Source organism: Rattus norvegicus, chromosome 3 (genome assembly GCF_021556685.1).
Source record: "Rattus norvegicus strain SHRSP/BbbUtx chromosome 3, alternate assembly SHRSP_T2T, whole genome shotgun sequence".
Classification (NCBI taxonomy): domain Eukaryota; kingdom Metazoa; phylum Chordata; class Mammalia; order Rodentia; family Muridae; genus Rattus; species Rattus norvegicus.
The window spans coordinates 53,782,018-53,804,819 of NC_141536.1; the positions used below are offsets into that span (position 1 = coordinate 53,782,018).

A 22,802-nucleotide genomic window follows, 5' to 3' on the forward strand; every position below is an offset into this window, starting at 1 on the left:
AAGCACGGGTGTGCGCGTGCGCGGTGCAGAGCTGTGGGCGAGCCACGGCGCTAGCAGTCCAGCGTTTACGTAAGGCACGAGAACCAACCGGCCGACGCTGGAACGGATGCTGGTGACCGGCTGCGACCCAGGCCAGGGTCAGTGAGGAGCCCTCGGTCCCGTCCAGCCGGTTCCGTTTTTCTGAGACGCTGCGCTAGTTTGGAGCCGGCCGGTGTGCGAGTCGAGGCCCAGGCTGGGTTTCTACACTGCGCCTCGCTGACTGAGGTGAAGGACAGCCCTCTTTGAACACAGAACCATAAAGATTAAGGGACATAAAAGGTGTTTTTAAATGATTTGGTTTGTAAGGCATAGTCAGGACTAGATGAGACCCTGTCAGTTGTTGTTACATAGGCAATAAAACTTGAATGTTGTCCCCAGAACATTCGAGTTAAGACCTTTAACCCATACTGCTTGGTAAAGAAATTGTAGTTAGTGTGCTTGGGGAGTGAGCCAGGCTCTAATGACACAATAAAGATATTAAAGTGGACTGGTACTTGATCTCAAAAGAGACTCTCCTGACATATCGATGTGCAAATGGTTTCATTACTATATCGTTGGTACTATCGACTAATTAAGCAACATTTGATATTCCTTAAAATGAAAGTAAATGCGAATTTTCAATAATGAACATTCTAACCCAAAGTTGTGCTATCTCTCTTCAGGTTTTCTATCAGATGTTCCACTCTAATAATGCTGGTAAGTATGGAAGGATTAATAAGAATTTCTGTAGACAGAACTTTGTTGTACACGTCCTAGTGAGTTGGAAGCTCACAACTGGAGAGGTCAGGGATTTACTGTATTTACGGGCAAACAGCCACTTGGATAGTTTGAGAGAGACCACGACGCCTAGTGACGGATTAGTGAATTACACAGTGCTGGCTAGCTGCATCATCAGCAAATTTTGCCTTTATTTCTCTACAGCCCTCTTCCCGCAAGATAATGCAGAGTGAGCAAGAAATTATGTGGATGTGATGTCTGTTGTATTATACTCTGAGCTGAGGCAACTCAAATCACAAGGGACAACATGGGTGCCTTTTAACCTGTTCACTAGAGAGACATCTTTGAAGCATTGGGTCATTCATTGAGTACATAACTTAGAAGTCAGAAGCAGTATAGACCATGTCTCTCAGTGAAAATCCTCAGGAGTTTTACTAAATCAGTTACAAGTATTGAACCTCATAGAATATATCAGTAACTTTCTAATATGGTCTTATATTTCAAAAGGGTCTCATGTTTGACTTGAAACTCCTGAACGCAACTGCAGCCCACAGCCTTCGCATACACGTTGGTCTAGAACTAGTTAGTTATTTGGTTTTTGCCTCGTAGCAATTTTCTCTTGCAAATTGAAGAGGGTAGTGTTCTCACCCTAATTGGAAGCAGAATTTAAATGACTACTGAGATATTTTTAAAACAAAATCAAAATAAGAACTACAAATGACAATTAAACCACTCATTAAGACCCAGCCACTGTCCATAAACCATTTTATGTGTAGTATACTTAATTATGTGTATGCTTGTATTTGTGTCTGTATGAGGGTAAGTACACATGATTACCCATGTGCCCAGAGCCCAGAGCTGTCAGACGCCCTGGAACCTTGCTGTAGGTGGTGATAAGCCACTCAAACTTGGATCTTCTACAAAAGCAGTTCGTGCTCTGAACTGCGAAGCCACCTCTTCAGCCCCTTATTTATTTACTTATTTGGGGTGTGTGTGTGTGTGTGCGCCACATATGTGAGCCATTAAGTTCCCTGGAACTAAAATTGTACCACCAGATTTGGGCTCTGAGAACTAAACATTTGGGTGCTCTGCTAATTAGAGCAGTATGCACTCTTAACCAGTGAGCCATCTCTACAGCCCTGAGAATAAGGTTTGTGTTTTGTTAGTAAAATGTGCTAGTGTGTGTGTGTGTGTGTGTGTGTGTGTGTGTGTGTGTGTGTGTATTGAATGGGTTTAATGGTATACTGGTCAGGACACCCTTTAGGAATCCTCTCCACTGTGCCTTTCTCCCCAAGAGTCTTGCAGGGCTCACTCTTGGCTTGCTAGACTTGTTCAGCCAGTGTTTTCCCCATCCTCTCTGCTCACTGGCCCTCTTCACACTGCACGGGTCACCTAAGCTGGGTCCAAGATTTCAGCACTATGGCTGCCCCAGCTCCTGAGTGCTGGGATTACTGGTCTGGTTTTCAAATTTTAGTAAAGTTCCCTGGTATATTCACATCGTTAAAAGTCAATCTGTGTTCTTCCTTAATTTTTGTAGATTTTTATTTTAAGTACATCACTCATATCTGAATGTAAATAAAATACAGTGCTTCCCTTTTAATGAGGAAAACTGAAATGATACTCAGTGGCTTCACACTTGTGATTTTATTAATCAGATAAAATATTTTCATATGACATTCTCTTTTTTGCATTTATTTTAAGTATATGTGGATAATCAAATTGTTTGTTCATTGCCTGTACATGTTTTTGTTTTTTTGTTTTTCTTTTGATATGAGGAAAAGGGATCTAATTAAAATAAATTTTAAGTCTTTAAAATACTTTTATTAATTTTAGGAATTAAGAAGTCTTCGTTCCTTTGCTACCTATCAGAGCAATTTCTCTGCATACAGAAATGAAGTAATATTTAAAAACAACTGGCAAACTGAAGATTGCAGTAACCTAAGCTCTGTGCTGAAGTAAGATTAATTGGACTGCAACTACCAGTTTGGGTAAGTGGTTTTAATAAAAAATATGTTTAACTGCAAAGCTTCTGTAAGGCAAAGGACACTGTGGTTAGGACAAAACGGCAACCAACAGATTGGGAAAAGATCTTTACCAATCCTACAACAGATAGAGGCCTTATTTCCAAAATATACAAAGAACTCAAGAAGTTAGACCGCAGGGAAACAAATAACCCTATTAAAAAATGGGGTTCAGAGCTAAACAAAGAATTCACAGCTGAGGAATGCCGAATGGCTGAGAAACACCTAAAGAAATGTTCAACATCTTTAGTCATAAGGGAAATGCAAATCAAAACAACCCTGAGATTTCACCTCACACCAGTGCGATTGGCTAAGCTCAAAAACTCAGGTGACAGCAGATGCTGGCGAGGATGTGGAGAAAGAGGAACACTCCTCCATTGTTGGTGGGATTGCAGACTGGTAAAACCATTCTGGAAATCAGTCTGGAGGTTCCTCAGAAAATTGGACATTGAACTGCCTGAGGATCCAGCTATACCTCTCTTGGGCATATACCCAAAAGATGCCTCAACATATAAAAGAGACACGTGCTCCACTATGTTCATCGCAGCCTTATTTATAATAGCCAGAAGCTGGAAAGAACCCAGATGCCCTTCAACAGAGGAATGGATACAGAAAATGTGGTACATCTACACAATGGAATATTACTCAGCTATCAAAAACAACGAGTTTATGAAATTCGTAGGCAAATGGTTGGAACTGGAAAATATCATCCTGAGTGAGCTAACCCAATCACAGAAAGACATACATGGTATGCACTCATTGATAAGTGGCTATTAGCCCAAATGCTTGAATAACCCTAGATCCCTAGAACAAACGAAACTCAAGACGGATGATCAAAATGTGAATGCTTCACTCCTTCTTTAAATGAGGAAAAAGAATACCCTTGGCAGGGAAGGGAGAGGCAAAGATTAAAACAGAGACTGAAGGAACACCCATTCAGAGCCTGCCCCACATGTGGCCCATACATATACAGCCACCCAATTAGACAAGATGGATGAAGCAAAGAAGTGCAGACCGACAGGAGCCGGATGTAGATCGCTCCTGAGAGACACAGCCAGAATACAGCAAATATAGAGGCGAATGCCAGCAGCAAACCACTGAACTGAGAATAGGTCCCCTATTGAAGGAATCAGAGAAAGAACTGGAAGAGCTTGAAGGGGCTCGAGACCCCAAAAGTACAACAATGCCAAGCAACCAGAGCTTCCAGGGACTAAGCCACTACCTAAAGACTATACATGGACTGACCCTGGACTCTGACCCCATAGGTAGCAATGAATATCCTAGTAAGAGCACCAGTGGAAGGGGAAGCCCTGGGTCCTGCTAAGACTGAACCCACAGTGAACTAGTCTATGGGGGGAGGGCGGCAATGGGGGGAGGGTTGGGAGGGGAACACCCATAAGGAAGGGGAGGGGGGAGGGGGATGTTTGCCCGGAAACCGGGAAAGGGAATAACACTCGAAATGTATATAAGAAATACTCAAGTTAATAAAAAAAAAAAAAAGAATTAAAAAAAAAAAAAAAAAAGAAGTATTAAATATTGGAAATCAGTAGCTGAGACCATGTACTTCAAATCTTTAAGGACACCTTACATAAAATGTATTGTATTTCCCATATCCTATGAGTGTTGAAGAAATATGTAATACAAGGTGCAAACTATAAAAGAAAAAAATCAATCAATATTCTTCTTGTATGAATAAAGGAAGTTCATCTGAAAAAAAAAAAAATATGTTTAAAAGATAGGAAAAAAAATCTTAAAATTGAGAAAAAAAATACTCTTAGATCAACTTTAAACATGAGTTTACTTCACTCATAATTCACTCATGTCCTTCTCAGCCTGGTCTGCAGAGTGAGTTCCAGGACAGCCAGGGCTACACAGAGAATTCCTGTCTCAAAAAACCAAAACCAACAACAACAACAACAAAAAAAGAGTTAAAAATTATCAGTAATTTGTGGTGAATTAAACCTATGCTTGAGGCATTATTCAATTAACAATGAGTTACATTAGGGGAAAATTAATATATGGTGCTGGAGATCAAACTGAGGCGGCAGACATGCTAGGCAGGTCTCTCCCTCTGAGCTATGTATACAACCCTAGAAAACGTTTTAAAATCATTCACTGTGAATCTCCGTAAGGTATGTGTGGTGTTTTGAATGTGCTTGGCCCATGGGAAGTTGCACTATTAGGAGGTGTGGCTTTGTTGGAGGAAGTGCGTCACTGTGGGGGTGGGCTTTGAAGCTCCCCCTTGTGCAGAAGTGACCTTCCTCCTAGCTGCCTGGAAGACAGTCTTCTGTTTGCCTTTGGAATGAGATACAGCACTCTCAGCTCCTCCAGCCTCACGCCTGCCTGGACGTACTTCCCACCATGGTGATAATGGTCTGAACCTCAGAACCTGTAAGCCAGCCCCAACTAAGGCAGTATGTTTAATTTAAATGTTTTTTTCTTTCGGGGCGTGTGTGTGTGTGTGTGTGTGTGTGTGTGTGTGTGTGTGTGTGTGTTTTCAAGACCTGGGTTTTTCAATTAGCCTTGGCCGTCCTGGAACTTACTCTGTAGATCAGGCTGGCCTAGAACTCAGAGATCTGCCTGCCTCTGCTGGAATTAAAATGGTGTGCCACCACTGCCCAGCTAACTGAAATGTTCTTAGGTGATCAGTAATCATCAGTTTTGCCTCACTGCTCTTTACTGAATTACTTGTATGTGAAAGTGAATTTCCCACTTAAGTCTCTGGCAGCCAATGATCCCTGGATTAGATACTTAGAAATACACAAAGCAGGTGCCAGAATATAGTATGCCATCTAAATTCATACTACAGCTGGGTATATTGGCTCATGCCTGTAATCTCAGCAGGTAGGAGGCTAATCAGGAGGATCACAAGTTCAAGGACAGCCTGGGCTCCAGACTGAGCTGGCTCAAAAACCTACCCATACTAATATCAAACCCAGTAAGTTCATATAGAGGAAGGAGATCCCCTCTATGTTATACATTCCTGACATACCATAAAGTGACAAAGTATTTGTGTGTGTGTAGTCTATCTTTACTAATAATTAGTTTTTAAAATAGAAAATAGCTGCATATCATGTTTTCCATTTTAAATTGATTTCTGTATATTTTTTCCTATTTTGGATCCTTTATCTTTTAGAATTTCTTTCTAAAATTATAACATGATTACAGTTTGTTAATGTGTACTTTAAGGTTAGTGAGGTTTTTTTAAAGATTTATTTAATGTACATGAGTGTTCTATCTGCATGTACACCTGCATACCAGAAGAAGCCATCAGATCACATTACAGATGGTTGTGAGCCACCATGTAGTTGCTGAGAATTGAATTCAAGTTCTCTGGAAGCTCAGCTAATGCTCTTAATCACTGAGCCATTTCTCCAGCTCTGGATATTTTTACTTAACATCTTTTTGTTAAAATTAACCTACTTGGAGCTGGGCTTGGGCATATGCCTGTAATCCCAGCACTCGGGAAGCAGAGCCAGGTGGGTCTCTGAGCTCAAGGCCAGCCTGGTCTACAAAATGAGTTCCAGGAAAGCCAGGACTAACTACACAGGAACTTCATCTCAAAAAACAAGCAATCAAAACCCAGAAATAACAAGAATTTAGTCATAATGTTGACATTTAGAAATTTAAGTTCAATGTGTAAGCCAATTAAAAGTTATTTTACATTTTTTAGAGTTACATAACTTAAAAATTATAGAACTTTTGATAATATATAGAATATCCATAGTATATTATGGCCTCTAACTTAATAACAATGATTATTACAAATGCTGTAAGCTGAAAAAATAACTATAGTAGCTCTCAGAAAAAATAAGGGATGTCCTAAAAGCATACTTGATTGTTGGCCCGAGAGGTGGCTCATGGGCAGGAATACCTAACTGCTTTTTCAGAGGACCTAGGTTCATTTCTAGCACCCACATGGCAATTTGCAATCAGTTACCCCAGTTCCAGGGGCTCCTTGGGCACCAAGCACAAATTGGTATATATAACATATGTAAGCAGAAACAGTTTTTACATTTTTCTTTAATGCATTATAGGGCTGAGTGTGGTGGCCTTTACAGTGTGTTATGTGCCTTTAACATAAGCATTTGGGAAGCAGAAGCACATGCAATACTCGAGTCCCAGGCCAGCCTGGTCTACCTAGCATGTTCCAGACTAGCCAGGGGTATACAGTGAGACTCCCGTTTCAGGAAAAAAAACAAAAACGTGTTAGGTTACTAATTTCAGCTCATTGTTTTAGCATGCTAACTAGCTTATTTATCTTTAGGTAAGTCCTCACTAGGTAGTCAGGCAGTCTTGGCCTCTTGTTCCTTCTGCCCAGCCTCTTAGTGCTCAGATGACAGACACATGCTGCCACACCCAGTTCTTACCAGGTTAACATTTGCTTCTCTCAGATAGGTATAATAGATATGTAAACACAGTGTGTTTAGGGAATAATATTTCTCCTCTTTCAGGGTAATCCAAGTCTGTTACTGGAACCATGAAAGTTCTGTTGGTGTTTGACTTTGACAATACAATCATAGACGACAACAGCGACACCTGGATTATACAGTGTGCTCCAGACAAGAAGCTTCCCATTGAGCTACAAGATTCTTATCAGAAGGGGCTTTGGACAGAATTTATGGGCAGAGTCTTTAAGTATTTGAGAGATGAGGGGGTTAAAGAAGAGGAACTGAAAAGGGCAGTGACGTCACTACCCTTCACCTCAGGGATGATAGAACTTCTCAGCTTTCTGAGGATGAATAAGGACAGATTTGACTGCATCATCATTTCAGACTCAAATTCCATCTTCATAGATTGGGTTTTAGAAGCTGCTGCCTTTCATGATGTCTTTGATACCGTGTTTACCAATCCAGCGTCTTTTGATAGCACTGGTCGCCTCACAGTGAGAAATTGCCATACTCATGCTTGCACTAGGTGCCCAAAGAACCTTTGCAAAAATACAGTTTTGGGAGAGTTCATCGACAAACAGTTACAAAAGGGAGTGAGGTACACGCGGATTGTTTATATCGGCGATGGCGGAAATGATGTCTGTCCAGTAACTTTTTTAAAGAAAAATGATGTTGCCATGCCGAGGGAAGGATATACTTTACATAGGACTCTTGACAAAATGTCTCAGAATCTTGAGCCTATGGCATCTTCTATTGTAGTTTGGTCTTCAGGGATGGAAATAATTTCTCATTTACAATTTCTAATACAGATGTGATGTGCCAACAGTTGAAATGTGTATTAGTTAAGGTCAGGCTCAGCAACATAAAACTAAATTCCCAATATCAGTACCTTTAAAGATGTGAGAGGTTTTCCTCTTTGAAGAATTCTGGTCCTATGTCAAGGCCACTTTGTTGCTCAGACATCCTCAGCTTTTGGTTCTAACCCATGATTTGAGATTGTTCTCTAAGCTCGCGTCCTCACAACAAACATTGTGACCAGCGCGAGCCAGGGCAGTATGCTTGAAACCCTTTGTTCAAGAATGTTTTTCAGTTGTACCAAGGTTCGAATACCACTAGCTAAAACCCAGTCAGAGCCTTCCCTAACTGCAAAGACGGGAAATGCAGCTTTCATTCCAGGCAGTCATGTGCCCAGGAAGAAGGGGGCAAACAATACATAATTGAGGTGTGTGGAGCTTATAGTCTGTACTAAGGACGGTTAATAGATGGTATTTTTTCTATTTCTGAAGAAAGTGGCTTTATTTTACTCTCTTTTAAACATATACACAATAGTTACAAATGTCGAATGCTGAAGAGCCCTCTCCCCCTGCTGTCAGCAAGTCATACAGACACTCAATGAGTTCACGATTCAACTCCACGCACAACCGCTACTATGGCTAAGGAAGGCATTACTGCTGGAGGTGTAATGGACGCTGATACTGCCTAACAGGAGCCCTGAAGACCACCTTCATCCGAGAGGGCCCAGCATGGGGTTCATGCAGAGCTGAGCTGCCAAAGCCTTAAGCAAGTGCATGCTTGAACCCAGTTGTGATGAGCCTATGCGTGTCAAGTTGTTGGAGGAGCTTTGTGCGAGCATGAAGATCAACCTAATTAGGCATCTGAAAACGGGAGAGGAACCCTATAAACTTGGTTGTGGTGTGTTAAGGACGCCAATTGAAGACTACTTCAAATGCAAGAAATAAAACTGGCTTTATTTTCTCAACAACAAAAAGCATGATACTTTATTCACATAAGAATAAAAGGCTCTCAAATGTATATGTCTTCTGAAGTCTGTTTTTAAAAAAAGGGTGCAGTATTTTATGTTTTTATTTGTGTGGGGTTAAGGCATGCCATGGTACATGTGTGGAGGTCAGAAGACAGCTCATGGAAGTTGGTTCTCATTCCACCATGTGATTCCCAGTGATCAAACTCAGGTCATCAGCCTTAGTGACAAGTGCCCTTAACTGCTGAGCCATCTAGTCAGCCCACGAGGCAGTATTTCATTAGAAATTATCATCAGTCGGGATTTCCTTTTGAAATAAAGTATTTATTAATTTTCCTCATGTTTCATGTTTATATCATAGCACCATAAATAATTACTATAATATGAGGCTTTCTCTATAACGCAGACAGATCTCAGAGTCTCAATCCTGCCTGTTTGCACCCACAGTGCTGGGATTACAGGTATACACCACAGTGCCAGGCTTCAGCATGCCAGTTTAAACTTACGTGTGACAATGAGGTGTGAGAAATACGGACTTGAATGAATACCCAACAGTAAAGAGACTGATGTATGGGGCTGCAGAGATGGCTCAGCGGTTAGAGCACTGACTGCTCTTCCAGAGGCCCTGAGTTCAATTCCCAGCAACCACATGGTGGCTCTCAACCATCTGTAATGAGATCTGGTGCCCTCTTCTGGTGTGTCTGAAGACAGCGACAGTGTACTTACATATAATAAACAATCTTATTTAAAAAAAAAGACTGATGAAGGAATATAGTAAAATACCAGCTGATCTAGGCATTTTTAAAAAATTCATGCTAATCCATAGGTTCATAATTAGTCATAAATATTCAGTATGTAAAATAGGGTTTTCTTTCTTGGTTTGGTTTTGGCTTGGTTTGGTTTTTTTAATTATTTTTTTTCTTTTGGTTTTCTTTGGTTTGTTTTTCTGACACGTGGTCTTCCTATGGCTGGCCTGGGATCCACAACAATCTGTCTACTGCCTCCAGGTGCTGGGATTATATATATCACTACACTGCTATAATACAATTTTCTTAATCTCCTAAATACAAATATTCAGTATAATGTAATAGGGAAAAATTGTACTGTAGGGTTTTTTTTTCCTAAATTCAAAGTAAATCTTTAATTGGTCAGGTTATACTGAAACATTACTTATAGATTATTTGTCTATAGCAAGGCCAGTAACAAACTATACAACTAAAATTATAATAGTTTAATTTGGAATAAAATGACCAAGTCGTTGAGACCTTATGACTTCCTGAGAATGTCTAGACAAGCTGACAGCTGAAAAAGATGCTAAGATCCCTGCTTAACTACATCAGAGAACTGACGGTAATGAGGCATTACTAAGGAGATGCAGATGTGAGGCTGGGAGCTATGTGTGGCCCATCCTAAATTGTGCTACCTAATGGTTATATCTGACATCATGTGAACAGAAGAGTTAGTGGAGTGTGGTGCTTGTGCTAGTAAGAATGATGCCTGCAGCCATGTGATTTAGGAGGTGGATCCTGGCCCACTGGTGTCTCACCCGAGTCCAGCTAAACACTGTATCAAGCATAGACTTTGAAGCAGAGGACCTAGCCAAGCAGAACCCGTGAGATAGCAAAGTTTGCTAAAACACTTCAATGGAATGTTGTTATATAACAGTAATATAGGAGGTCTTCAAATGTAAGAAGCTTTGTAGATAACGTTGTAGGTCATTCAATAAATAGCCACACGGAAACATGAGTGAAAACATCCCATTTTTATTTGCAGGACCTAAAGATCTAGGGTTTTCAGGGAAATGTCTAAGAATTTTGGCAAAGAATTGAAAAAAAATTTTTAAGGAAGCTGTAGGACAGGGCTGGAGAGATGGCTCAGAGGTTATGAGCACTGGCTGCTCTTCCAGAGGTCCTGAGTTCAATTCCCAGCAACCACATGGTGGCTCACAACCATCTGTAATGGGATCTGATGCCCTCTTTTGGTGTGTCTGAAGACAGCGACAGTGTACTCATATATGCCTAAAATAATTCTTTTTTTAAAAAAAAAATTGTTGTGGGACATTGAGAAATGGCTCCTCAGGTAAAGGCCCTTAACACACAATACCTGATGAGCTAAGTTCAATCTTTAGTCTGCATTGTCCTCTGACCTCTGCATGTACCACATGTACATATATGTGTCCACATACATGTGCACTAATGTATAATGTAAAGTGGAATCCTAGCACGGCGGTATACCCCTGGAGCCCTTGTGTGTGCTCTGGCAGGGGAATGAGGTACAGCTGCTTTGTCGGTTCAAGACCAGACTTAGGTTAGCTGCACAGTAAGATCATGTCTCAACAAAAGCCAAAAAGTGGAAACACTAGAACTAACAATTACCCTGCACCACAATTAGTGTCTGCTTTTTTGTTTGTTTGTTTGTTGTTGTTGGGAGTGGGTATTTTTTTCCTTTTAGATAAGGTCTCCCTTTCTAGGCCAGGTTGACCTCAGACCCAGTTTTCGGCCTAGGCTTACAGGTGTGTGCAAGCACGCCCACCTTGAAATGAGGATCTTACAACAGAGTAAGCTCAGCTGCAATGAGAGTTCTTGAAGAAAATATTCAGAATGATGCAGCAGGGATAAAACAATGCAAAAGAAAGTTCAAACAAAGAACAAAGATACTTTAAAAGGCTCTGAGGGGGAATTGGTATGCCCTGGAGGGGAGACTGAAGTGTAAGCCGAGTTTAGATGGCAGAACTTTACAGGTTGAAGAAGACATGAGACTAGAGGTGCAAGGACTCCAGCAAACCAGATGTCCCACCGGGAAGCCTAAGCCAGCCTCGTTAACATAGCAGAAACAAAACAAAATCAGCTCTTAGCAGGACAAAAGGATTTAGGCCGGCAGTGCAACTTAGTAGCAGAATTGTATACTCAGATCTGCTAGCCTGGATTCTGCGCCCCACAAAACAGAACCACATCACAGAACACAAGCGTTTCAAAAAGAGTGAAGGAGCCAAAGGAATTACTGAAAAACACAACTTACTCTGGCTGTCCTTAATTACAGGTAGACTTCAACAGTGATACAGACCCATGGTTTTCAGTTTTGAAAGGTTTTTAACCACTAACAAGCTTTCAACAGCTCGTCTCTTTGGGTCGTTTAGTTTTTCTTGATTATGCTTTACTAGTTTTTAGGTATGAGTTATTTATTGTTGGACAAGTGACCTCAGAATTTAACAGCTTTGTCAGGTATAGTGGTGTACACCTATAGTTCCAGTACTTGTGAGATCAAGACACACACATACACACACACACACACACACACTCTCGAGAGAGAGAGAGAGTGTGTGTGTGTGAGAGAGAGAGAGAGAGAACAGAGACAGAGACAGAGAGACTTGAGCCCAGAAATTTTAGACCATACTGACAGCAGTGACGTCCTCTCAATGATAACAAAACAAACTTAACAGCTTGGAACAATAAACATGACCTATCTGAAGTCAGGAGTTCACAAGCAGTTGACTAGATGGTTCTGGCTTGAGATAAAAGTGGTTCCAGATACTGGCAGGCTCTTCAGTCGGATGGAAGACAGACTGGAGGAGCCTCTTCCAGGTAGGTCATTCATACCTTTCAGTAAGAGGCCTAGTTCCTTCTTCTTCTTCTTTTCTAAATCAGGAAGGCTTAGTTTAATCACACATTGTTGGTGGAAGCTTGCATTTACAGTCACAGAGGGTTCTACCACATAAGTATGGAAACTTAGGTTCACTTCCCCAAGCACCCATGTAAAAGCTGGTGTGCTTTCATGCATCTCTAATCCAAGTACTGGGGAGCACAGACTAGGAAATCCTTGGCGCTCAGTGGCCAGCCAGCTTAGTGGAATCAGTGAGCATTCAATGAGAGACCCTGTCTCAAAGCATGAAATGCAGGAGTCAGGTGGGCCATGCCTTTAATCCAGAACTCTGGAGGTAGTGAGTGGCAGGTGGATATTTGTGAGCTGTGACCCTGGTCTACAGAGTGAGTTCCGGGACAGCCTGTGTTATACTTAGAAACCCTATCTTGAAAAACCAAAGTAATAATAATAATAATAATAATAATAATAATAATAATATGTGTGAAGTGATAGTCAAGGAAAACAATAGTAACCTTTGGCCTCCACTAACTCACACGTGTGTATACACGTACCTACATGCACATGTGTACACATACACAGGCAGAAAATGCCAAATTTGTGAAACAAAAAATTACTCTCATCTTTAAATCCCATTAGGAGAGGGTTTTCACTTTCCTTGGAGATTAGCCGTCACATCCCTTCCTCTTTCCCTTTCCTCTCTTTAAATAGCCCCTTTAAAAATCCCTGTCCTGTTTGTGAATGGAAAAGTCGTATTTGTCTTTCTGAGAATTGCCTATTTCTCGTAACACAGTGATTTCCAGTTTTGTCCATTTTCCTGTAGAGGAAGATGTTTGATGACATCCTGTTGTTGCCCTGTGTCATGGAGATCCGCAGCTTCGGATCTGCAGGATAGCCCTATCACATGCTCCCACAGTTCATAGATGTGTGGTAGACATTAGGGTGGGCGAACTCAAAACTCTGGATTTGAGCCCGGGCAGGTAGCTGAATTGTCAGCCTGCCAGCTCTCTTGCTCTCACACCACCAGGGCGAGCTCTTCAGCTGGGTCTCCCAACCTTCAAGGGGCAGAGCCAGCTCTCATGACTTACACCCTCTGGGCTAGCTCACCCAAGCCCCTGTCTCCAGGGCCAGCTCTACTGTGCTGGCCAGGCAAGGTACAGGGCTTGCCTTCCCACGTGCTGCAGCTGCTGAGGGGCAGGGCCTGCTCTCAAGCTCTCAAGCCACTGGACCACACCCACACCACTGGGGTCAGATCTACTATGCTGCCCAAGCTAGGTGCAGGGCTTGCTCTCCAAAATACAGTAGCCAGCAAGGGGGTGGGTGAGTGCCGTGAGGCACCACCACAGAAGCAGCTGCAGCACCTCCTCTCCAGCCTCAGCCTGTGGCCACCTTGAGGTACCAAGGTAGGTACTGCCATTTCCCAGAGTGACTTCATGGTAACAGTGCTTCAGGCAAAGTTGCTGTTGCCCTGATAGCCTTTCTGTCCTGACCCATGGGCCTGATGTAGAAAAAAGGGGGTGGGAAAAAAAAACAAAAAATACCCACCACCACCACCACCACCAAAAATAACACCAGTCGCTAAGCAGGAAAACTCACCAATCCTGAGCTCCTCAAACTCAAGACTTGAAATCCCACCAATCCTCACCCTGGAAATCTCTGCCCCCGGCAAGATTTTTCCCCCTAAGAAATCCTATATAAGCCATGTCTACTGCTTGATTCGCTGCTGCTTCTCCTCGCTGGAGCAAGGCAGTCATCCTCCTGGATTTTTTCCTCCCAGTAAGTCTAGGTGAGGTTTACTGTGCTGCATGACTTTATGGAGCTGTAACACTTCCCCTGGAGCAAAGCAGAGTAGAACTGTTACACTTTTGCTGGGGAAACCCTTCCTCAGGGGAGCAGAGCTGTAACACTTTCATGCTGGAGCAGAGAGCCCCCCCCCCCCCCACCCCGCACTTCAGTTTCAGCTGGTCTCTCCAGAGCCACCTCTCTTCAGAGTGGGAAAATGGGAGAGAAAGAGTAGCAGAAAGGATTAGTTGTGCAGAGGCTTTTTTCTTTTTTTAAGATTTATTTTATTTGTTTTATGTAAGTACACAGTCATTGTCTTAAGTCATACCAGAAGAGGGCTTCGGATCCCATTACAGATGGTGGTAAGCCACAATGTGGTTGCTGGGAATTGAACTTGGGACCTCTGGAACAGCAACCAGTGCTCTTAACCACTGAGCCATCTCTCCAGCCTCCAGTGCAGAGGCTTTTTAATTCCGTGGAAACCCATTTGCCAAAGTTCTTGCTGTTACTCCCCGCATTACTAGAGGATTGTTCCGAAGGTCCTTGCCTGTATCGAACCTATTCCCCCTCTCCGACCCTGTTAACTTCAAAGTTCAAAGTTTTACTCAAGATCTTTGATCCATTTTTTTCTTTGATCCATTTTTAATTGGCATTTATATAGGGTTCGAGATAAGGATGGGGTTTCCGGTTTCTACAGGTGGACTTCAATTTTCCCACTACCTGGTTTTTTTTTTTTTTTTTTTTTTTTTTTTTTTTTGGAGCTGGGGACGGAACCCAGGGCCTTGCGCTTCCTAGGTAAGCGCTCTACCACTGAGCTAAATCCCCAGCCCCAAACGAGAATTTTTTTTTTCCCGGAGCTGGGGATCGAACCCAGGGCCTTGCGCTTGCTAGGCAAGCACTCTACCACTGAGCTAAATCCCCAACCCCCTGATTTCTTTTTCAGCCTATTATTAGTATATAATTTTTTAAAAACCTACTGATTTTTTATCTGATAATTTTCTTAAAGTGTTTATTAGATATAAATTTTTTCAGGAGGAATTTTTAGGATTTTTTTTTTTAAATATAAAAGCCTATCATCTGAAAATAGGGAAGATTTGACATCTCCCTGTTGTATTTGTATCGTTTTTCTTTCTCTTACTGTCCTGTCTAAGAATTCAGGCACTATACTGAGGAGAAGAAGAGGGAGGGGAAACTATGGTCCAAATGTAAAATAAAATTAAAATTAAAAACAAGCAAAACAAAGCAAAATAAAAACCCAGATGGCATCCTTCCACCCCACGATGGCACAGAATATACATCACCATTCCAAAGGGAAGAAATGAAGCATGGCAAGAAAACACCAGACCAAAACAAGACCAAAGCCCAGCACAGCAAAGTCCACATTCTGCATCTCTAAGTCTGACGTCAAAGTGGGCTTTAGCTATACAACATGGTTCAGCTTGACGACTACAACACACTTCTCTGTAGTAAGCTGGCTCTGCTCCCTGTTAGCAGCTTTCCTCAGCAGGTGTCCCTTGACTCTGGCATCCCCCACACCTTGGGATCTCCAGCATAATGCAGACCTCATCTTCACAGCTTCACAGAACAGTCTCTATTGCAGGGACATCCCTGACACAAGCCTGGCTTCAGCAGTTTTCCTTAGCTACAGTGAGATCCCACAATGCCTCTCCTGTATCCTTGATCCTGAAGCCAGAACCACAAGTGTCAAAACTATCAAGCCCTGCTGAGTGCTGGGGCTGGAATTTAGTCCACCCCCACCTCCCACTCCTGCTTTCAAATAAATACATTGTCACCAGCTTCCGTTTTGATAGTTTCCTTCACTGTTTGGGCTTGCCTTTAATTCCTTTTCACCACTTGGGAGCTTAGCTGGGTGGGGTCCTGCCCTGAGGTCACACCCACTTCACTCCACTTACTGTCAGATGTTAGACTTTAACTTTAACCCTTTCATCTCTTTAATGGACCTGGCTCCAACACTCCATTTTTCTGCTGCTCTTTTTCTTCTCAATCCACATTTTGTTTTTTTCCCCCTTTATCATCTTGCTCCTTTTCATTATAGATCTACATAAGAATGATCACTAATAACTAATCAACACAATCAATACTAGGTTGTCTTGAAATCTCTGCCAGTTCCATTAATCCAAAAGTCCTCAATTTAGCTTCAAGCAAAATTTTAAGATGGAGCAAAAAGCAGCCACATCCTTCAACAAAATATCACAAGAAAGGTCTTTAGGTCACTTAATATTCTCCCTGTCTGAAACTTCTTGAGCTGGGCCCTCACAGTTCAAATTGCCCTCAGCACTATCTTTTATGTGTCCATTAAGCCCCACTTAAAATATCCAACTGCATTTTTAGTTCAAAATCCCAAAGTTTTTCATATTCCTCAAACAAATAGCATGGTCAGGCCTTCCACAGCAATATCCCCACTTCTGGTACCAATTTCTATCTTAGTCACTGTTCTTATTGCTGTGAAGAGACACCATTACCAAGATAGATCTTACAAAAGAAAGTACTTAGTTGGGGTTTGTTTACAGTTTCAGAGATTTAGTCCATTATCATCATGGCAGGAGCATGGCAGAATGCAGGCAGCCACTGAAGCAGTAGCTAAGAATTCTGTATCATAATTCTTAGGCAGAAGATTCTAGGTTTGGCACTGGCTTTTGAAACTTCAAAACCCACTCCCAGTGACAGACTTCCTCCAAGAAAATCAAACCACCATACTTAGAATGTTTTTTCTGAAGAACATGGAGAAAATAATCCTACAAATTTCTTTCTAAGTCTGATCTTTGGTTAGAGTTGACTCTAAATTTTTTTTTGTTAATTCTGTATGTGTAGACAGGATCTGTTGATGAAAGATGTATTGAAGAAGGTATTATTGTATCTGGATCTATTTTTCCTTTATATCAATACATTTTATAAAATTGAATGCAAGAATGTGTATTTAAAACGGTTATATCATCTGAATGGATTGTTCAGGTTCAAAATGTTCACAGAAACAAAACTTGCACTAAGTTTGGTAATTCCGTTTTAGTGATCAAGAACTTAGAAAGAATACTAGCTATAGCTGGAGAGATGGCTCAGCAGTTAAGAGCACTGGGTACTCTTCCAAAGGTCCTGAGTTCAATTCCCAGCACCCGTATGGCAGATCACAACTGTCTGTAACTCTAGTCCCAAGGGATCTGATGTCCTTCTTCTGATCTCCCAGGGCACTACATACATGCAGGCAGAACACTCATAAATACAAAATAATAAAATAAATAAAATTTAGCTTTAAATAAAACTAAGTGAACAATAAAAGAAAGCAGCATAGCTTATTCTAGGCAAGCGCTCTACCACTGAGCTAAATCCCCAGTAGCATAGCTTATTCTAAACCAAACCTCATGAGACTGAGCTATTTCTAAAAAGTCTCATGTCTTACAGATGTCATACAGAAAGGAAGAGCTGACTGGAGAATGAATTCCCACAGTTCTCTGCAGTGAGGCAAGGTAGCAAGTTAGATGAGAATTTTATCATGAAAGTCTGTGGACAGACTCCACAGTCAGTTACATTGAACTGTGTTGGACAAGGTAGGGAAGAGTGGAGATAGGAGGAAACTCTATACGAGGAAGCACCCTTGCCTTTGATTGGTTAGGCATTGCATTCAGGATGTGACCCAATTAGAGGAGCCGATGTAGGATTTGAGTGAACTTTTTTAAATGTACTGAAGGGAATGCCTGTGCCAATGAGTTCAAGGCTCTTCCCCACTTTCTCTTCTATTGGATTCAGTGTATCTGGTTTTATTTTGAGGTCCTTGATCCATTTGGACTTGAGCTTTGTGCATGGTGACAAATATGGGTCTATTTTCATTTTTCTACATACAGATATTCAGTTAGACCAGCACCATTCATTGAAGATGCTTCCTTTTATCCATTGTATATCTTTGACTTCTTTGTCAAAGATCAAGTGTGTTTAAGTGTGTGGTTTTATTTCTGTGTCTTCAATTCTTTTTTTTAATTCCATTTTTTAAAAAAGATTTGTTTATTTATTTATTTTATATGTGAGTATGCTGTAGCTGTCCTCAGACACACCAGAAGAGGGCATCAGATCTCATTACAGATGGTTGTGAGCCACCATGTGGTTGCTGGGAATTGAACTCAGGATCTTTGGAAGAGCAGTCAGTGCTCTTAACCGCTGAGCCATCTCTCCAGCCCGGGTCTTTAATTCTATTCCATTGATCAACCTGTCTATCTCTGTACCAATACCTTGCAGTTTTTATCACTATAGTATAGTATAGCTTGAGGTCAGGGATGGTGATTCCCTCAGCCGTTCTTTTATTGTTAAGAATCGTTTTTGCTATTCTGGCTTTTTTTTTTTTTTTTTTTTTTTTTTTGCCTTTCCAGATGAATTTGAGAATTGCTCTTTCCATGTCTTTGAAGAGTTGTGTGGGGATTTTGATGGGGATTGCATTGAATCTGTAGATTGCCTTTGGTAGGATGACCATTTTTACTATGTTAATTCTGCCAATCTATAAGCATGGGAGATCTCTCCATTTTCTGAGATCTTCAATTTCTTTCTTGAGAGACTTGAGTTCTTATCATAAAGGTCTTTCACTTGTTTGGTTAGAGTAACCCCAAGATATTTTATATTATCTGTGGCTATTGTGAAGGGAATTGTTTCCCTAATTTCTTTCTCAGTCTGTTTATCATTTGTATAAAGGAGGGCTACTGACTTGAGTTAATTCTATATCCAGCCACTTTGCTGAAGTTGTTTATCAGCTGGAGAAGTTCTCTGGTAGAATTTTTGGGGTTGCACATATATATATATAATCTGCAAATAGTGATACTTTTAATTCTTCTTTGCCAATTTGTGTCCCCTTGATCTCTTTTTGTTGTCCTATTGTTCTAGCTAGCACTTTGAGTACTATATTGAATAGATGTGGGGAGAGTGGGCATCCAAAAAAAAAAAAATGTACTGAAGGGAGTCTAGGGACGTAACTCAGTGGTAGGATGTGAATCTTGCAGGCACGAGGCACGAGGCCCTGGATCAATTCTAAACGATCTTTTGTTCTTTCAAACCTTCATCCTGGTACTGATTAACCTGTCCATCTTCCTTTCTATTTCTTCCATTAAACTGAGAACATTTTGAAATGTTTCTCTCATCGCGTATAAGCTTGAAGGTCCTCATCTGTATCTTTTTAGCTAGAGAGGCCAGTTGGACTCATTTTTAAGGACTCACTTGACTTTCTTAATATTTTTCTTTCTGCACATTGTAGAGGACATCTCCTCTCCGGCAGCACTGCAGGATTTTAGCAGTTTTTTTTTTTTTTTTTTTTTTTTGGTTCTTTTTTTTTTTCCGGAGCTGGGGACCGAACCCAGGACCTTGTGCTTCCTAGGTAAGCGCTCTACCACTGAGCTAAATCCCCAGCCCCGGATTTTAGCAGTTTTTTAACCTCTACTCTAGATCGCTGGCAACTGCTCCTCCCAACCAAAGTAAAAGACAATTAAAAATGCACATCTTTGATTGACCAATTGTTTATGCTGGGAGTAAAGTCCAGGATTTTGCCCAGGCTAGGCAAGTATTCATCCACCACCACCTCCAACTTAGTCTGCCTCTCTATTTTGTAGATCAAGACAAGATACCGCAGTTAACACGCTTAATAAAAGTATGCACTAATTACTTGCTTGACCTAAAACCGCGGGTCGAGGACACTTTCCCTGGCTAAGGATTTTCTTTGCCCAGAGTTTACAGCTTTGCTGTGACATGGCAATCTTCCTGTGAGTATTTAATATTTCAGGGATTGGAGAGAAGGCTCAGCAGTTGAGAATGTTTGATACTCTTGGAAATAACCTGAGTTTGGTTCCTGGTATCCATCCTGGGTAGCTCAACTGCCTGTAACCTAGCTCCCAGAGACCCAAATCCTTCCTTCAGTTTCCGAGGAAAGCAGAGCACTCGTGTATACTCATGCAAAGACACAGCTACACATGCATAGTAAAAGTTAAAAAGTAAATACACTGTTACCTGATCCAGTCACCTACTTCTTTTTCTTTTCTCTTTTCTTTTTTTCTTTTTTCTTTTTTTTTTTTTTTTTTTTTTTTGGAGCTGGGGACTGAACCCAGGTGTGCTTGCTAGGCAACTGCTCTACCTCTGAGCTAAATCCCCAACCCCAGTCACCTACTTCTTATGACAGGTAGGTAACAATTAATTTCCCCTCCCAAATAGTACATGCATACTGTGTATTATATGTGTATCTAGTATTTCAAATATGCTTTCCTTTTTAAAATCAGAGGTTCGTGTAGCCTAGATTAGCCTCCAACTCACTAGGTAGCTGGAAATGGTCTTGAACTTCTGATCCCCGTCTGTACCTACTGCCTGAGTGTTAGGATAACAGGCTTGCATCCCCATTATCCAGATGTTTTCAATTTCAATTTAATTTTTTAAATGCATATGTATGGTTTCTCTTTGTGTGTGCCTGGTACCTTCTGAGACTTTATGAGGCATTGGAGACACTGGAACCGGATTTACAGGCAATCGTGAGCTGCCACATGGGCATTGGGAATCCAACCTGGGTTCTCTAGAAGACAAGCCAGCGCTCGCTCTCTCTCTCTCTCTCTCTCTCTCTCTCTCTCTCTCTCTCTCTCAAGGTTTATTTTTATTTATTTTTTTACTTATTTATTTATTTATTTACTTATTTTTATTTATCTGAGTACACTGTTGCTATCTTCAGACACACCAGAAGAGGGCATCAGATCTCATTACAGATGGTTGTGAGCCACCATGTGGTTGCTGGGAATTGAACTCAGGACCTCTGGAAGAGCAGTCAGTGCTCTTAACCGCTGAGCCATCTCCCCAGCTCCTACACCTATTTTTTTTTTTTAAATATGCCTCTTAAGGCCATTTGTGTTGCAAGTTATAATTATAGCTCTAGTGTACTTTTCCCAATACTATTTCTATCCCACCCACATATTCATTATTTTTACAGTATGTTAATTTTTATTGCCTTGTTGAAACTAGCTCTAGGGAATAGTTAGAGATTTCCCTTTAACAGCTCATATGCACTGCTTCAAAGGATACCTGACAAGCACAGTAAGATACCTACAGGGAGCCACTGGAATGGTTAGCATTCTGTTAATAGTGTTTGAGTAGGCCTGGAGTTGAAAGCAGCTTCCCCTCTCAGTACGAGAAAGACTGTATTTCGAACAAGTCCTTCATGTATCTAAGAAGATGAGAGGTCATAGAGTCACACAGTGACGAACTAAGCAAACTCTCCTACCATACCCATCCTGTGTACCCTCTTGGCTGTTCCAGCTCTGCTGTGGACATTTTTAGATGTGTTCTGTGAAAGTTTATGGGATAACTTATTCTGAGCCAAGAGCTAAATCTATTCTTGTTTATGTTATGCAAAGTGATGTCTGTGTGATGATGGTTCATATGGAAACAAAATATTATCATGCAAGTTTTCCTAACAGGAACGTTCTGGGAGACTCCAACTGTTTATGGAAAATGTTACTTAGAAAGAAAGTTAGTTTCTCTTTTATACTTAAGTGATAGATTTTCAGTTGTGTATGTAAACAACTAGCAGAAAATATTTATGAAACTAAATAGTGGTGCTGTGCAGGATTTTATAATCAGTGCAAAATGAAAACCCTGCTTATTCACCCCTTCCTTTCTTCCTATTTTTATTTTTATTTTTATTTATTTTGAGACGGGGCTTCTCTTGTAGTCCTGGCTGTTCTGGAATTCAGTCTGTAGACCAGCCTAGCACTGAACTCAGAGATCCACCTGCCCCTGCCTCCCAGGTGCTGCGATTAAAGGTGTGGACCACCATCTGCGGAGCACTTTTTCACATTTTTCTAACACTCTACAGTCATAGTCTGGCTTCGTTTAATTTTATATTTATTTGTATATTTGTGTGTGTGTGTGTGTGTGTGTGTGTGTGTGTGTGTGTGTGTTCATTCCAGTGTGCATGTGGGGGTCAGAGAATGACTTGGTGGGAGTTGATTGTCTCCTTTTACCTGTGGGTCCTAGGGCTTTAATATACCATCAAGCTTGGTGGTGAATGAGGGTCCCCGAGGGCTGAGCCATCTCCATAGCCCTGTATTCTGCATTTTGTTAAAACACTAAAGGAACAACATTTTCGCCACATTCAGATAACATTTTATCCTCGACTCAATATGAACATGCACTGTAGGTGGGCGCGGTGGTGCATACACATGAATATGTAGGGCAGGCATGGACTCTTGCAGAAGTCAGAGCAGGATGTGGGTCTTCTGCTCCACTACGGTCTGCCTTACTGCCTTGAGACAGTCTCTCAGGGAGCCGAAAGCTTGCCATTTGGGTTAGGCTTGCTGGCCCGTGAGCCACTGGGATCTGTCTGTCTTCCAAACCCAATGCTAACATTATAGAATTCTTCAAACCTGAGAGGCTTTTACGTGGGTGCTGGGGGTTTGAACTCAGGTCCTCATGTTTGCAGAGCAAGTGCTGTCACCTGCTAAGGTGTTACTCCCCAACTCCAAACATCTA

At 41.4% G+C, this 22,802-nt stretch overlaps 1 protein-coding gene across 1 annotated transcript; it reads left to right on the top strand.

The window, feature by feature from the left end:
• The first annotated feature begins 97 nt into the window (after nt 1-97).
• Phospho2 (phosphatase, orphan 2) lies at nt 98-8,980 on the top strand. The gene is given in 4 exon segments (NM_001007642.1): nt 98-264; nt 702-735; nt 2,590-2,744; nt 7,232-8,980. A coding segment is annotated over 1 exon segment (726 nt). The 5' UTR covers nt 98-264; nt 702-735; nt 2,590-2,744; nt 7,232-7,257; the 3' UTR covers nt 7,984-8,980.
• The last annotated feature ends 13,822 nt before the right edge of the window (nt 8,981-22,802 follow it).